The sequence below is a fragment of the Brienomyrus brachyistius genome, chromosome 20 (assembly GCF_023856365.1).
Source record: "Brienomyrus brachyistius isolate T26 chromosome 20, BBRACH_0.4, whole genome shotgun sequence".
In the NCBI taxonomy this organism is placed as follows: Eukaryota; Metazoa; Chordata; class Actinopteri; order Osteoglossiformes; family Mormyridae; genus Brienomyrus; species Brienomyrus brachyistius.
In genome coordinates this window covers 20,569,807-20,585,174 of record NC_064552.1, presented here as the reverse complement: position 1 = coordinate 20,585,174, position 15,368 = coordinate 20,569,807, and the positions used below count along the sequence as shown (strand labels likewise).

Sequence of the window (15,368 nt, the reverse complement as noted above, 5' to 3'; positions counted from 1 at the left end):
CGGCCCCCCCGATCTGAACCCGAGCGGTGTTTTGTTATTGGACTTCTGTGCTCGTCACGGACTGTCCATAATGAACACCATGTTCAAGCATAAGGGTGTCCATATGTGCACTTGGCACCAGGACACCCTAGGCCGCAGTTCGATGATCGACTTTGTAGTCGTGTCGTCGGACTTGCGGCCGCATGTTTTGGACACTCGGGTGAAGAGAGGGGCGGAGCTGTCAACCGATCACTACCTGGTGGTGGGTTGGCTCCGCTGGTGGGGGAGGAAGCCGGCCAGGCCTGGCAGGCCCAAGCGTATAGTGAGGGTCTGCTGGGAACGTCTGGCGGAATCCCCTGTCAGGGAGAGTTTCAACTCCTACCTCCGGCAGAACTTCTCCCATATCCCGGGGGAGGCGGGGGACATTGAGTCCGAATGGGCCATGTTCCGTGCCTCCATTGTGGAGGCGGCTGACCGGAGCTGCGGCCGCAAGGTGGTCGGTGCCTGTCGCGGCGGTAATCCCCGAACCCGCTGGTGGACACCGGTGGTAAGGGATGCCGTCAAGCTGAAGAAGGAGTCTTATCGGGCCTTTCTGGCCTGTGGGACTCCAGACGCAGCTGACGGCTACCGGCAGGCCAAGCGGAATGCGGCTTTGGCGGTCGCTGAGGCAAAAACTCGGGTGTGGGAGGAGTTTGGTGAGGCCATGGAGAACGACTTCCGGACGGCTTCGAAGAGATTCTGGTCCACCATCCGGCGGCTCCGGGCGGGAAAGCGGTGCAGCATCGACACTATTTATGGTGGGGATGGTGCGCTGCTGACCTCAGCTCGGGACGTTTTGGGTCGGTGGAGGGAGTACTTCGAAGACCTCCTCAATCCCACCGACACGCCTTCCGATATGGAAGCAGAGTGTGGGGACTTGGGGGTGGACTCGCCTATCTCGGGGGTGGAGGTCGCTGAGGTGGTCAAAAAGCTCCTCGGTGGCCGGGCCCCGGGGGTGGACGAGATTCGCCCAGAGTTCCTCAAGGCTCTGGATGCTGCGGGGCTGTCCTGGTTGACACGCATCTGCAGCATCGCGTGGACATCGGGGGCAGTACCTCTGGACTGGCAGACCGGGGTGGTGGTCCCCCTCTTTAAGAAGGGGGACCGGAGGGTGTGCTCCAACTACAGGGGGATCACACTCCTCAGCCTCCCTGGTAAGGTCTATTCGGGGGTCCTGGAAAGGAGGGTCCGCCGGATTGTCGAACCTCGGATTCAGGAGGAGCAGTGTGGTTTTCGCCCTGGCCGTGGAACAGTGGACCAGCTCTATACTCTCAGCAGGGTTCTGGAGGGTTCATGGGAGTTTGTCCGACCAGTCTACATGTGCTTTGTGGACTTGGAAAAGGCATTCGACCGTGTCCCTCGTGGGGTCCTGTGGGGAGTGCTCCGGGAGTATGGGGTACCGGGCTCCCTTTTAAGGGCGGTTCGGTCCCTGTATGACAGGTGCCAGAGTTTGGTCCGCATGGGCGGCAATAAGTCGGACTCGTTTCCGGTGAGGGTTGGACTCCGTCAGGGCTGCCCTTTGTCACCGATTCTGTTCATAGTTTTTATGGACAGAATTTCTAGGCGCAGCCAGGGCGTTGAGGGCGTCCGGTTCGGTGACCTCAGGATTAGGTCTCTGCTTTTTGCGGATGATGTGGTTCTGTTGGCCTCATCGAGCCGTGACCTTCAGCTCTCACTGGAGCAGTTCGCAGCCGAGTGCGAAGCGGCTGGGATGAGAATCAGCACCTCCAAATCCGAGACCATGGTTCTCAGCCGGAAAAGGGTAGAGTGCTCTCTCCGGGTTGGGGATGGGGTCCTCCCCCAAGTGGAGGAGTTTAAGTATCTCGGGATCTTGTTCACGAGTGGGGGAACGATGGAGCGGGAGATCGACAGGCGGATCGGTGCGGCGTCAGCAGTCATGCGGGCGCTGCATCGGTCTGTCATGGTGAAGAGAGAGCTGAGCTAAAAGGCGAAGCTCTCGATTTACCAGTCGATCTACGTTCCTACCCTCACCTATGGTCATGAGCTTTGGGTAGTGACCGAAAGAACGAGATCGCGGGTACAAGCGGCCCAAATGAGTTTCCTCCGCAGGGTGGCTGGGCTCTCCCTTAGAGATAGGGTGAGGAGCTCAGTCATTCGGGAGGGACTCAGAGTAGAGCCGCTGCTCCTCCGCATCGAGAGGAGCCAGATGAGGTGGCTCGGGCATCTGATCAGGATGCCTCCGGGACGCCTCCCTGGGGAGGTATTCCGGGCATGTCCCACTGGGAGGAGGCCCCGGGGAAGACCCAGGACACGCTGGAGAGACTATGTCTCTCGGCTGGCCTGGGAACGCCTCGGGGTCCCCCCAGAGGAGCTAGACGAAGTGGCCGGGGAGAGGGAAGTCTGGGTCTCCCTGCTGAGGCTGCTGCCCCCGCGACCCGACCGGATCAAGCGGGAGATGATGGATGGATGGATGGATGGAGTATTACATAATTATGATATAAATATAACATAAAAATTTACCCCCTGACAGCCTTGGGTTAGTGAAACTGAGACACTGAATTATCCAACCGCCACATGCTCCTTTAAAGGCTCACACACACACACACTCATTCTGTAACACACTTAAACACACACAGATCTTACTCACGTTCACTTACACACACAAACATTCACTCATTCAGGAGATACAATCCTGTCAGGACTTTTTTACGCCTCCTACAAATGTACAAGAACACAGAGAGTAAAGGCCATTTTAATTCATGCCTTAAAGATATATGTATACTTTTAGATATATGTATAATTTTGACATCATTTTATTTTTGCATTTAAGAAAGTGTTTTCTTTTAAAAAGCAAAACAAATATGTCCATAAATGCACTAAAAGGGTTTAGTTCTTTTGGCAGGGGTCTCTGCTGGCTATCCTACGTTCTCACGTGAAGAAAATCGTTCCCTACCACCTGTCAAATCCTAAAATGATCCAAAGGTTAAGCCTGTGTTCCCTATCTCAGCTGAATAACATTTGCTGTCAATTTATTTACCAGTTATTCTTAGCTGGGGTAGGCTTCTTTGTCTGGCGGGACCCCAACTTTCCCTCATGGCAAGGATGAAAGTGGACTGCAAAATGCATTCATGTTCTAGTTCAGTAATCTCTTGTTGATCTTGCTTGTGGTTTGCATGCAAGTCAGCTGTGGTATGAGCTGGAATGGTTTGGGGAGGAAAACCGCCTTGATGGGATGGCTGGATACCACTGGTAACAGCCTCACATAAGTCAACGAAAGATGAGATGCAGGAGAAAATGCATTTCATTTGGCAGATATACTCAAGTAAGACTACAAAACGTTCACTGAATACACTAAGATTTCCTCCCCAACAAGTCACTTGATTAAGTGTACCTCGTCCCTACGCACCTCTGCATATTTGACATTTTATTACACATTTCAGGTGGGAACGTGAACTTGGTTGCTGCATAGGATGGAATGGGCTTCGGGCATGAGTTTGTCAGATGAGGTAAGGCAACTGGGGGAGAACTGACAGCTAAAACTGAGGACGGCCTGTTGTATCTGACATAGCCAGTGGGTGCAGTGGCCTTTCAGTGTCATTGTGCCTACTCTGTAAAGCATGAAGCAGCCTCATGGAAAACCCTATCCCCATGCAGGAGGATTATGCGGATATCCGGGCCTATTTCTCCAAGGCTGAATGGGTTCAGCTGCAGAGATGCGAGAAGGTGCACTACAGGAACATGAAGAGGAACCACCAGGCCATGTTGGATATGGGTAGGCTTTGGGCTCCGGAATTAGACTTGGATGAGTACCAAGAGTGCAATGAGAGCCTTTATTAGTCCCACCAGTGGGAAATTTGCATAGTCTGCAACTGTGTTTTCTCTAGGGCTGAATTCCACCACCCCAGTGTTCATGAGAAGCAGCCGATCCAGCGGGGTGATGACGGAGAGGTTGGGCGGCGACAAATGCAGCAATTCGGAGGAGTGGACTTCTCACCTTCTGAGAAGGAGCCCGGGGGACAAGGCGAGTGGAGGTGATACTGCCAGTCAGAGGTTTCCTGCTGTGACGGGTGATTCCTTCAAACGGTGTCAGGCATTCATCTGTGTCGCTAAAGGATAAGGCAAAAGTTCCGGGGCCTGGTTTGGGTTTCTGGGCTGTGTCGACCTGGAACTCTTGCAGCTCCTAGCCACTTTTGTGTATCAGTTTCACCCCACACAACTGGAACTGGGACCTTTATGCTGAAGCATGTAAGACACAAAAAGTTTGTAGGTTCACAATGACTTTATTTGAAACTACACCGTCATTCCAAAACAATGGAGGTTGAATAATTTGTTTTGTTATTTGTTAGTTACTGGAGGGATTGATCACAAATTATTTATATTTTGCTTATATGAACCTATCACATGTATATGACGTCTCACTAATAAGCACTGGCAAGTTTCACCCCTTGCACCGGTGATATTAGACAGAACTATATTGGTAGCGATTGAAGCGTCTGATACAAAAAAATGGAGATGCAAGCAAAAAATGTATTGGTTGATGCATTAAATGGAATTATTTTTGTTCTCCATGTGTCTGCTCAATTTTTGCTCTGCTGCATCTCTTTTTCTGCACCTATGAGTAACTTCCAAGTTAGCGCCAGTGCTTGTGGTCAACCAGTCAGCAAGTTTAATGCTATAAGCACCACCGTATTTGAACAAAAAGGACCTAGTCTGGAGTAAGCATTAAAGGGTTCTGGAACTTCTTCCAGGGAACTACAATCGGGCTGAGTTCCCGCAGTGTGAACGTGAGACAAATCCCTGGTTCCAGGATAAGGTTTTGGTTCCAGACAAAAGCTCAATGTGAAAGTGCCTGTGGTTGCGACCCAAACACAAAGAGCATTGCGGATATGCGCTAAGGTGATGCAGTCTGCCTGAAGTGATCATTTGTGTTTTCAGCATCCAGGAGTTTCCAGCCTACATCCAGGCGGTCCGGTCAGAGCAGAACCCCTGCTGTGGGATCAGAGTCATGTGCTACAGACCAGGGAAAGAGGGTCTGTTTGTGCTCAATGCAATCTGCTGCTGGATTTGTATTGCAACATACTGATTAACTGGCACAGTCTCAATGTGTTTGATATCATTTTGGTTTCAGCAGACGTCTTCCTGCAGTAACACCACCTGCCATACAAACCAGCAACCTTCCCAGCAGGGTGTCAGAGAGGTTAAAAAAGAGGAGGGGGAATACCTGATATCTGAGGGTGAAGGGACTGCGAATGAGAGCCCCCCCAAGGTGAAATGGAGTGTAAATGGGTCTTTTTGCAAATGTCACTTTTCCATTCTGAAGTGATATAATTTCTGTGTTTTAATTTCAAAAGCAGCCAACGGTAGGTCACACCAGAAATGGACATAATTTCAGTTTAATGTTTATACTTGAAGTAATTTGTTTGGTTTCTGCTCCTTTTTTACTATTAAGCAAATAGAAGCACCTGTATAGATTTGAGGTGAACAGCTTATTCTGTCTTGTTTGTTTTCATGACAGAAGGTGAAGGGTGCAGCGGTTCAGGATGTGACTGAGGTGGAGCTGATTGGTTCTCTTCTGTTAGTTACTGGTGAGCGGAGCAAACAGTGTGTGAAACCTCCAAACCCAGGTGATTTTAGCTACCAACATATACCATCAAAACTGCAAATGTTTTGGTACATTTGAAGGTAATAGTTTGTGCTTCAGGTTGCCATTTCAAACCAGCAGTGTTAGTACTCGGTAAAATTCAGGCATGTCGGAGATTACAGTGTGAATTCCACGTTGTGAACATAAACTGCATATAGAGTAACAAAGGCTCTTTGGAAGATACGTTTGCCTTCACTATTTCTGACTTTTTTTCTATTAACTCTTTTCCCTCTCAGTACTGACTGACTTGTTTTCATCTTGCCTCCAGCAAGGAGAATGAATGAATCTCACCCCAAGGAGTATGTCAGACAACTGAGGGCTGGAACTGTCAACACAAACCAGGATTCCCCAACTTCTGCTGGCCCCAGTGCCGCTCAGCCCAGTAAAGACACACTCAGTATCTTGGAAGAATCCAATACAGACACACTGACAGCACAGCAGGGTTCCCAGGGTAAGAAGACTTTCAATATAAACAGAGACTGTAAAATACACAGGCAGACTCGCACAAAGAAGTCCCATCGGTGTTCTGAGTGTGGGAAGAGCTTCAGTCTTTTAGGAAACCTAAAAACTCACCAATGGATTCACACAGGGGAGAGGCCCTACCAGTGCACCCAGTGTGGGAAGAGCTTCAGTCATTTTAGTCACCTAAAGATACACCAGCGGATTCACACAGGAGAGAGGCCCTACCAGTGCCCCCAGTGTGGGAAGAGCTTCAGTGTGTTAGGAATCCTAAAGACACACCAGCGGATTCACACAGGAGAGACGCCCTACCAGTGCTCTCAGTGTGGGAAGAGCTTCAGTCATTTAAGTTACCTGAAGGGACACCAGCGGATTCACACAGGGGAGAGGCCCTACCAGTGCTCCCAGTGTGAGAAGAGCTTCAGTCATTTAAGTTACCTGAAGGGACACCAGCGAATTCACACAGGAGAGAGGCCTTACCAGTGCTCCCTGTGTGAGAAGAGCTTCAGTCATTTAGGAAACCTAAAGATGCACCAGCGGATTCACACAGGGGAGAGGCCCTACCAGTGCTCTCAATGTGAGAAGAGCTTCAGTCATTTAAGTCACCTGAAGAGACACCAGCGGATTCACACAGGAGAGAGGCCCTACCAGTGCTCCCAGTGTGGGAAGAGCTTCAGTGATTTAAGAAACCTAAAGACACACCAGCGGATTCACACAGGAGACAGGCCCTACCAGTGCTCCCAGTGTGGGAAGAGCTTCAGTGATTTAAGAAACCTAAAGATACACCAGCGGATTCACACAGGAGAGAGGCCCTACCAGTGCTCCCAGTGTGAGAAAAGCTTCAGTGATTTAAGAAACCTAAAGATACACCAGCGGATTCACACAGGAGAGAGGCCCTACCAGTGCTCCCAGTGTGAGAAGAGCTTCAGTAATTTAAGTTACCTGAAGACACACCAGCGGATTCATACAGGAGAGAGGCCCTACCAGTGCTCCCAGTGTGGAAACGGATTTAATGAGTTAAGATGCCTAAAGAGACACCAGCGGATTCACACAGGAGAGAGGCCCTACCAGTGCTCCCAGTGTGAGAAGAGCTTCAGTCATTTAAGTCACCTGAAGAGACACCAGCGGATTCACACAGGAGAGAGGCCCTACCAGTGCTCCCAGTGTGGAAACTGATTTAATGAGTTAAGAAGCCTAAAGAGACACCAGCGGATTCACACAGGGGAGAGGCCCTACCAGTGCTCTCAGTGATTTTTCTTGATTAGGATACTTTGAGACACACCACCAGACCCACACAGTTCAGTCAGTCCATTAAATGTTTGTTCTTGATTTTTTTCTAAATTGTATTTCTGAAATACCTGTATGTTGGGTCCCCCTCATTAGTCCTGTTGATGTTTAGGATTTATTTGACAAAGATTCAGAGGTGTTTTTTAATAGTTAGAATATATTGTGAAGGTAGTCTTTGACTGCAAAGCAGTTTTATAAACTGTTAAATTGCACGGTTGTGTATTTTACAGAAGATGATTCGGCTCACGTGAAACAGAATTCAGAATTTTATTTCTGTAAACTTTTCTGTTTGAAATAGCTCCCTGTTCGTTAGTCTAGATATGATGACAGCTGAGCTAGGGCGTGGCCTCTGCTTCGTAATGTCTCCACCTACTGAGACATGTATAGACAATGGATTGTATTAGGTTACATGTGTAATACGTCACGATTTGTGTGTAGGGGCCATTTTACCAGGGAATGTCGGAGATGTCCGTCACACAGATGCATGAAGTTCTGTATTTCTTTTCAATGTTAAAGAAAGTTTCATATAAACTAAATGTATAGCGAGGGCTCAGGACTATGAAAAGCTGTATTTTGTTCAGGCAAATGGGACTGAGGCATTTCTTCGTATCATTTGAAGGACGTAATCTATCACACAGTTAACCATAAAGTGTAAATGCAGGCGCAATGAGGCGCCGTAACACTATCTTAAATTATACATGAATTGCCAGCTTTGTGTTACAGTTGGGTGCCCAACATAAACTCAAAAAAACTAAAAAAGAAACTTTAGATATACACTCAATAAATACAAAAGGGACCAGCGACTGCGACATAGATTATTTGCAACCTCAAGTTCATCAGTCGGTTCTCCCTTTTACATGAGCTCAGTGGCTATAAAAACTCCCACGATTAGATGATAGAAATGTACTTTGTCCTTAGGAACAAAACTAGCTAGTCTGAGTTATCATTAATGAAGGCTTCCATATATGGCAAACCACAAGATGCCACTGCCTGAGCATGTCTGTTGCAATTAATTTAGAATGACCTTGGGAGGCTAGCGAGTTAATTTGGTGTTAGTGGAAAATGACAGAATTGGTAGCCTTCCTGCACATTAATTGATTGTGAACATATGAAATATTTCATTTTAATTAGGGAAGTGCACTTGTAATCGAGATGTTGCTGGTCCAAATCCCTGACTAGCAAGGTACCACCCCCAAGCACTGCTCCCTGGGTGCTGAATTAGCTGCCCCCTGCTATGTCATGGTGTCACATGTAGGTTAAATGCAGAGGTTACATTTCGTGGTTGTGCACTGTGTGTTGTGCTGTGGTGTGTCAGCACTGATCGCTAAATTAAAAAATTATTTTGAGTTGCAAACATTCATAAAATGTTTGCTGTAAAAGTTATCTTATGATAATACAGTTTTTCATTTACTAGATAAATGTATAATCATCCATCCATTTTCCAAGCTGCTTATCCTACTGGGTCACGCATCGCAGGGTACACTCACACACCATTCACTCACGCATGCACACCTATGGGCAATTTAGCAACTCCAATTAGCCTCAGCATGTTTTTGGACTATGGGGGGGAAACCGGAGTACCCGGAGAAAACCCCACGACGACATGGGGAGAACATGCAAACTCCACACACATGTGACCCAGGCGGAGACTCGAACCCGGGTCCCAGAGGTGTGAGGCAACAGTGATAACCACTGCACCCCCATGCCTCCCCATCCCATTACTCTTATTGTTCTGAATTAAAAATGGGGTTATTAAGAAAGAGTAGCCTGATATAAAATAGTCCAGCACCCCCTCCCTCCCGGCCAAGAATATGTTCTTTATGGCCCTGTTCAAAATAATGTCAGCTGCAGAAATATGGAGCACATGTAATTTATCTGTATTTTAGATGGTAGACGAGGGGCTGGGTGACGTTGTGGCTGGACGACTTGCAGTGTAGCTTGTCATCTGTGCATTCTGGGCAGCGTGCTAACTTCTGATTACTTTTGGCATTTGGTTCGATGTTATGCCATTTCCAGGTGTGTATGTCCAGGTATGCCCAGTATGAAGCTAATCGGCGCATTATATGTATGAAAAGAAGACAGAATAGCAAAAAAAGTGAGAAAAAATTCTACCTAGAGCACCACTAGAGGGAGCTCACACATTCTGCCGTACTTGCCACAGTAACAACAGTGATATATAGGAACAGAGTTAGAAGACAGTAGTTTATATATAAAAAATGCAGTTTCATTAATCTAATTGGGTGGGCCCAGCTGTCAATACCACCCAGACCTAACCATAGGTCTGCCTCTGCGTCAGTCCATCTACCAAACTGGACAGAAAATTTACAACCGTTCTGTTTAAGTGGTTATATTTAAGGAATGTCACATTAGTAAATTCACGCTTTACATGAACATCTAAAATCGGCAGAGACAAAATCGGCAGTACAGGCAGACCAATGTCTTTGAAACTCCTTTTTCTTTCAGCACCCTCTTACTGCAAAACCTCAATCCAAAGTACTCCATGTTGTTCATCTGTGTGAAACTGCAACAGAAGAGCTCTCTCCACTGGTTTTCTAATTCACCAAGGGAACAGGAAGGCCCTCTTTTGGTAGGCTGCCTACTGCAGGCTCTCTTACCCGGGGTTGTAGGATCTCCAGCTTACTCAAGTGACTCTGTAAGTCACATTTGATACTGTGTCCGGAAGCAGTCCATGCTGCGCTTAGGAATGACATCTGTTTTAGTGTAGAATTGTCTGTAGAATTTACTGTAAATTCTTAGCAAAAAAAAGCTGCCAGAAAAGTATTGCAAAATTGCTGTTAATCACTGTAAAACCCCCAGCTCCATGGGTGTCCCTACAGGTGGCTGCCCTTTGCTGCCAGGCTTGCTGTCACCTTTGTCTGTGCCCGTGTCAAGTAGAGCAAGATGGGGTAGGTGAAAAGAGAATTTCCCCAAGGAGAGTAACAAAGTATCTTCATGTCATTTAGAAAAGAATTACAAAATGTCTTTTACAGGTTTTGTCGTATGTAAATTACAGCAATTGTCTTTTTTAAACAGAAAAATAACAACTGTAATTTGGTTTAAAATATCTTGTATTCTATTCATATTATAGAAGTTACCTGCCATCTGGAATTGGCAATAAATACTATTAATACTTCATAATACTGTATGTTGTTGTAGAATGCTTTTCAAGTTAATTTTTGTTTTTTACATTAGCAGCTATGCAATTCATGCATATTGTTAAGTGCTTTAAATGAGACTAGGACTAAAATGACAGCCTGAGACAGAGACCCACACAGAACAAACTCACATTAACTGGAAAGATGACATTAACTTGTCAATTTCAGGATAATATTCACACCTGTCAACCACTCGATGGAATTCAACTTAGTCAGAGTTGCAACAAAGTCAAGCATTTTTAAAACTGACCATATTCTAGTTTTAAAGGCCCAATTTGAAATCAGGACTGGAAATCTATTAAGAACAACATGACATTAATGTTAGAATAATGTTATGAGATTTTTTGCTGTTCCGTGTTAATGCAATAAAACAACTCTGGTCTAATAGCTCCCTGTCACTTTAATGCTGGATGTGTGTGCAATTTATAGCAAGTTAGGCAAACCACGGATTCAACCATTAAACTGCATTTTCATTCCACATTTTTCGACAGTTCGGTCCAAAAACTTATTCCACCAAATCAGCCGTAACAAATTCCAATAACTTCAACCTTCAAATGTATTAAAGTTGATCTTTTTCAGTGTGTTCCTAAATCTTACGATATAAGCAAAAGGTATAAATAATAGATTAAGAACAATTTCCATTTACATAGTGGAGAAGAGTCCTCATCTTTTGTACATGTCTCATGCTCAGAGTCCATCAATCACCTGAGGAGAGATTTCGTGGTTGTGCACTGTGTGTTGTGCTGTGGTGTGTCAGCACTGATCGGCAAATTACAAAGTTATTCTGAGTTGCAAACATTCACAAAATGTTTGCTGTAAAAGTTGTCTTTGTGATAATACTGTTTGTTTTCATTTACTAGATAAATGTGCATGTGTAATCATCCATCCATCCATTTTCCAAACCAAACCACTTATCCTACTGGGTCGTGGGGGATCCAGAGCCTATCCCAGAATCAATGGGCATGAGGCAGGGAGGCAGCCCATCGCAGGGCACACTCACACACCATTCACACCTACGGGCAATTCAGCAACTCCAATTAGCCTCAGCATGTTTTTGGACTGTGGGGGGAAACCGGAGAGAACCCCACGACAACATGGGGAGAACATGCAAACTCTGCACACATGTGACCCAGGCGGATACTCGAACCCGGGTCCCAGAGGTGTGAGGCAACAGTGCTAACCACTGCACCACCATGCCGCCGCATGTATAATCAAATCTTTAAAATTGTAGGTCACATGGTATTCTAAAGCAACAAAACTTCAACAATGAACATTCAACAATGATCCAAATACAATGATCTCATGTTGTCTTTAGAAGTTGAATCATTTGAATTCATACTAAATGGAAAACATTCAGCCAAACAGCAACTCTTACTAATTTGGGACATGTCAGAGGCATGTAAAAGACAAATATTTAAATATGTGCAGAGTTAAATCTGCTGCTTCTAAAACAGGTTACATATTGCCACTTTTTAGGCCAAAATGAGTTGTTACTGGTCTTTTACTGATCACGACGAAACGGAACTGCTAAATTTGTACAAATCAAGATGCATCTTTGATGAACTGACATGCAAATGGTCCTACTGGGTTGCTTTTGCCTGTGAATCGGTCTGTTTCGTAGTACCTCTTGACCGAGTTTGACGTGAGAATGGTGTGTTCCTTTGTTCGGTATGATTTTTGTAGTGCTTTGTCTACAGTACGTTTAGTGATATAGTAATCATGGCCCCTATGAAAGTGAACATGATTGCAGCAAACCAAAGAGGAAAGCAGTGAGGGTATTTGTAGAACGTAAAAAGGAAATTATAGCAAGACTTGAAGGTGGTGCACGTGAGTCTGTACTTAGGTAAGTTAGCTTTGGGTTGCATTGGGAAGTTGGGTTTTGTTTCATTTTCACACCATGCTTGCATGTGACCTGTAGGATTTACAAAATTACATCGCAAAGACATGGATTACTGATGATGAACAACTTGCAGTATATATTTGAGAAGAAATGAAAGTTATGAACATATATGACTTTTATTAGTGGTAACGCAGGGTGGCATGGTGGTGCAGTGGCTAGCCCTGTTGCCTCATGCTTCTAGGAGCTGGGTTCAAGCCCCTGCTAGGGTTTCATGTGTGTGGAGCTTGCATGTTTTCCCCATGTAATTGCGAGGTGTCCTCCAGGTACCTCCATGCTCAGGCTAAACAGAGTTACCAGATGGTTCATAGGTGGTCATGTGTCAGTGTGCCTTGCAATGGGTGTCTCATCCTGGGTTATTCCCTGCTTTGCACCAATTGGTTCTGGACTGGATGGAGGTAGATGAGAACTGAGTTTCAAAATATTAAGTGTATAAAACCCAACCCTCACCTGCTGCCAGACAATGGCATTACAAATGCAGCAATTTCTGTGCAGGTTGTTTCAAACATTACGTTAAAAACATACATGGCAAATTTGAAGGACTTACTGAGCGCCTCATATGCTTCATTTAAGCTACCGGCAGAAAGCGTGACGCAAAGTGGTTTTTCTAGTTTCAAACAAGCGCATCCTTCATTTTCACGCCATGCGTGCATGTCGTCATAATAAAAATTATTTTGTGTCCACAAGCTAAATAAATAAATGTGTTGATGGTGAGCTACCGGGCGCTTTCTGAGGCTTATATTGTGAAGCCAGATTCCTTGTTTAGCCGATTAACTTTGAGGATAAGTGGCGGTAACTCTGGCTTTTCAATATCACACCGCTAGTTTTCTTCACTCTTAAAAATGCTGAGTTGACGCTGTTGGCTTCGTACTTCAGGTTAACTTGACCCAAACTGAGTTGTTAATACCTAAATACTTGTAACCCATACAGTGCGGACCTGAAGGAGAATGGGCACGTCATGTAACTCTGCCAGTGAGAGGTGTCCTTGGAAGTAGCTCTCGCTACCTGATCTGTACAGCCTTTTTTATTTTATTTTATTGTCACTTAAAGATTTACAAACAAAAAAGCACAATAATAGTTATATACAGTCAGCGTGTCAATTTAAAGCGCTCTCACAATCAGCACCCATCTGGCCCTGCCCTTCATGTCTCCAACCGGTTTGGCCAGTAGATGTCGCTGGCCATCGTGTTCCTCCCTGTCTCTTGCCCTTCAGTCCCAGTGTGCTTAAGTCCCTTCTGTTTTCCCTGTTCCTTGGACTGCTGCATAGCTTAGTATGTTGAGCATTCATCTCAGACTGTTAGTGCTGACATATGATTGGCTGATTAGATTTAACAAGCAGTTGACCTGGTGTACCTAATAAAGTGGATGAATAAGGGAAAAATCAAATGTATTTTTCGTCATGGCAATATCTGACCATCAGTTACCTGCTTTCTTAGCTTCTGCCAAAAAACAAACTCTGACACCTTTTTGTACCGTGTTAGTGTCCAGGGCTTTTAAGTGAACTTCCCTCTTTAAACTACTCATAATGAGTATTAGACTTGTGAGATGTGTGTCAGGTTTGTATTGAATATGGATCATTAAAGTGTGTTTGATACAGGGACAAAAATTATAACTTAATTACATCCACCAGGGAGAGCAGTGATTATGAAAACTTCTTATCTTAACTTCACTACAAAAATGAAAATCTAAGCAATTATAATTTTCTTATATTTAGACAAAATTCCAGTTTCATTAATAAATTGATTATACTGCAATAAATGGCCTGTGAAATTGTTTCTGCTGTGAGGCTAAGATGGCCTAAAACTATCAAAATGTGTTTTAGTCAGTTTATTGATGAAGTTAGAATTTTGTATTTTACTTCACCGTCAAGCTGAAGAAGGAGTCCTATTGGGCCTTTTTGGCCTGTGGGACTCCAGATGCAGCTGACGGCTACCGGCAGGCCAAGCGGGATGTGGCTTTGGCGGTTGCTGAGGCAAAAACTCGGGTGTGGGAGGAGTTTGGCGAGGCCATGGAGAACGACTTCCGTACGGCTTCGAGGAGATTCTGGTCCACCATCCGGCGGCTCCGGGCGGGAAAGCGGTGCAGCATCAACACTATTTATGGTGGGGATGGTGCGCTGCTGACCTCAACTCGGGACGTCTTGGGTCGGTGGAAGGAATACTTCGAAGACCTCCTCAATCCCACCGACACGCCTTCCGATATGGAAGCAGAGTGTGGGGACTTGCCTATTTCTGGGGCGGAGGTCACTGAGGTGGTCAAACAGCTCCTCGGTGGCCGGGCCCCGGGGGTGGATGAGATTCGTCCTTAAGGCTCTGGATGCTGTGGGGCTGTCCTGGCTGACACGCATCTGCGGCATCGCGTGGACATCGGGGGCAGTGCCTCAGGACTGGCAGACCGGGGTGGTGGTCCCCCTCTTTAAGAAGGGGGACCGGAGGGTGTGCTCCAACTATCGGGGGATCACACTCCTCAGCCTCCCTGGTAAGGTCTATTCGGGGGTCCTGGAGAGGAGGGTCCGCCGGATTGTCGAGCCTCGGATTCAGGAGGAGCAGTGTGGTTTTCGCCCTGGCCGTGGAACAGTGGACCAGCTCTATACTCTCAGCAGGGTTTTGGAGGGTTCATGGGAGTTTGCCCAACCAGTCTACATGTGTTTTGTGGACTTGGAGAGTGCATTCGACCGTGTCCCTCGGGGAGTCCTGTGGGGAGTGCTCCGGGAGTATGGGGTTCCGGGCCCCCTTTTAAGGGCGGTTCAGTCCCTGTATGACCTGTGCCAGAGCCTGGTCCACATGGGTGGCAATAAGTCGGACTTGTTTCCGGTGAGGGTTGGACTCCGTCAGGGCTGCCCTTTGTCACCGATTCTGTCTATAGCTTTAATGGACAGAATTTCTAGGCGCAGCCAGGGCGTTGAGGGTGTCCGGTTCGGTGACCTCAGGATTAGGTCTCTGCTTTTTGC

At 46.3% G+C, this 15,368-nt stretch overlaps 1 protein-coding gene across 1 annotated transcript in view; it reads left to right on the top strand.

The window, feature by feature from the left end:
• Positions 1–3,467: 3,467 nt before the first annotated feature.
• The window catches only part of LOC125715303 (zinc finger protein 239-like), a gene marked incomplete at its 3' end in the record, with an annotated part of 30,600 nt that continues 18,699 nt past the window's right edge, over positions 3,468–15,368 (top strand). Inside the window, exons 1-5 of the mRNA XM_048986612.1 lie at positions 3,468–3,485; positions 3,634–3,751; positions 3,864–4,000; positions 6,992–7,095; positions 9,994–10,011. Of these exons, the coding sequence (XP_048842569.1) occupies positions 3,468–3,485; positions 3,634–3,751; positions 3,864–4,000; positions 6,992–7,095; positions 9,994–10,011 (395 nt within the window). The remainder of the gene's footprint in view (positions 3,486–3,633; positions 3,752–3,863; positions 4,001–6,991; positions 7,096–9,993; positions 10,012–15,368) is intronic.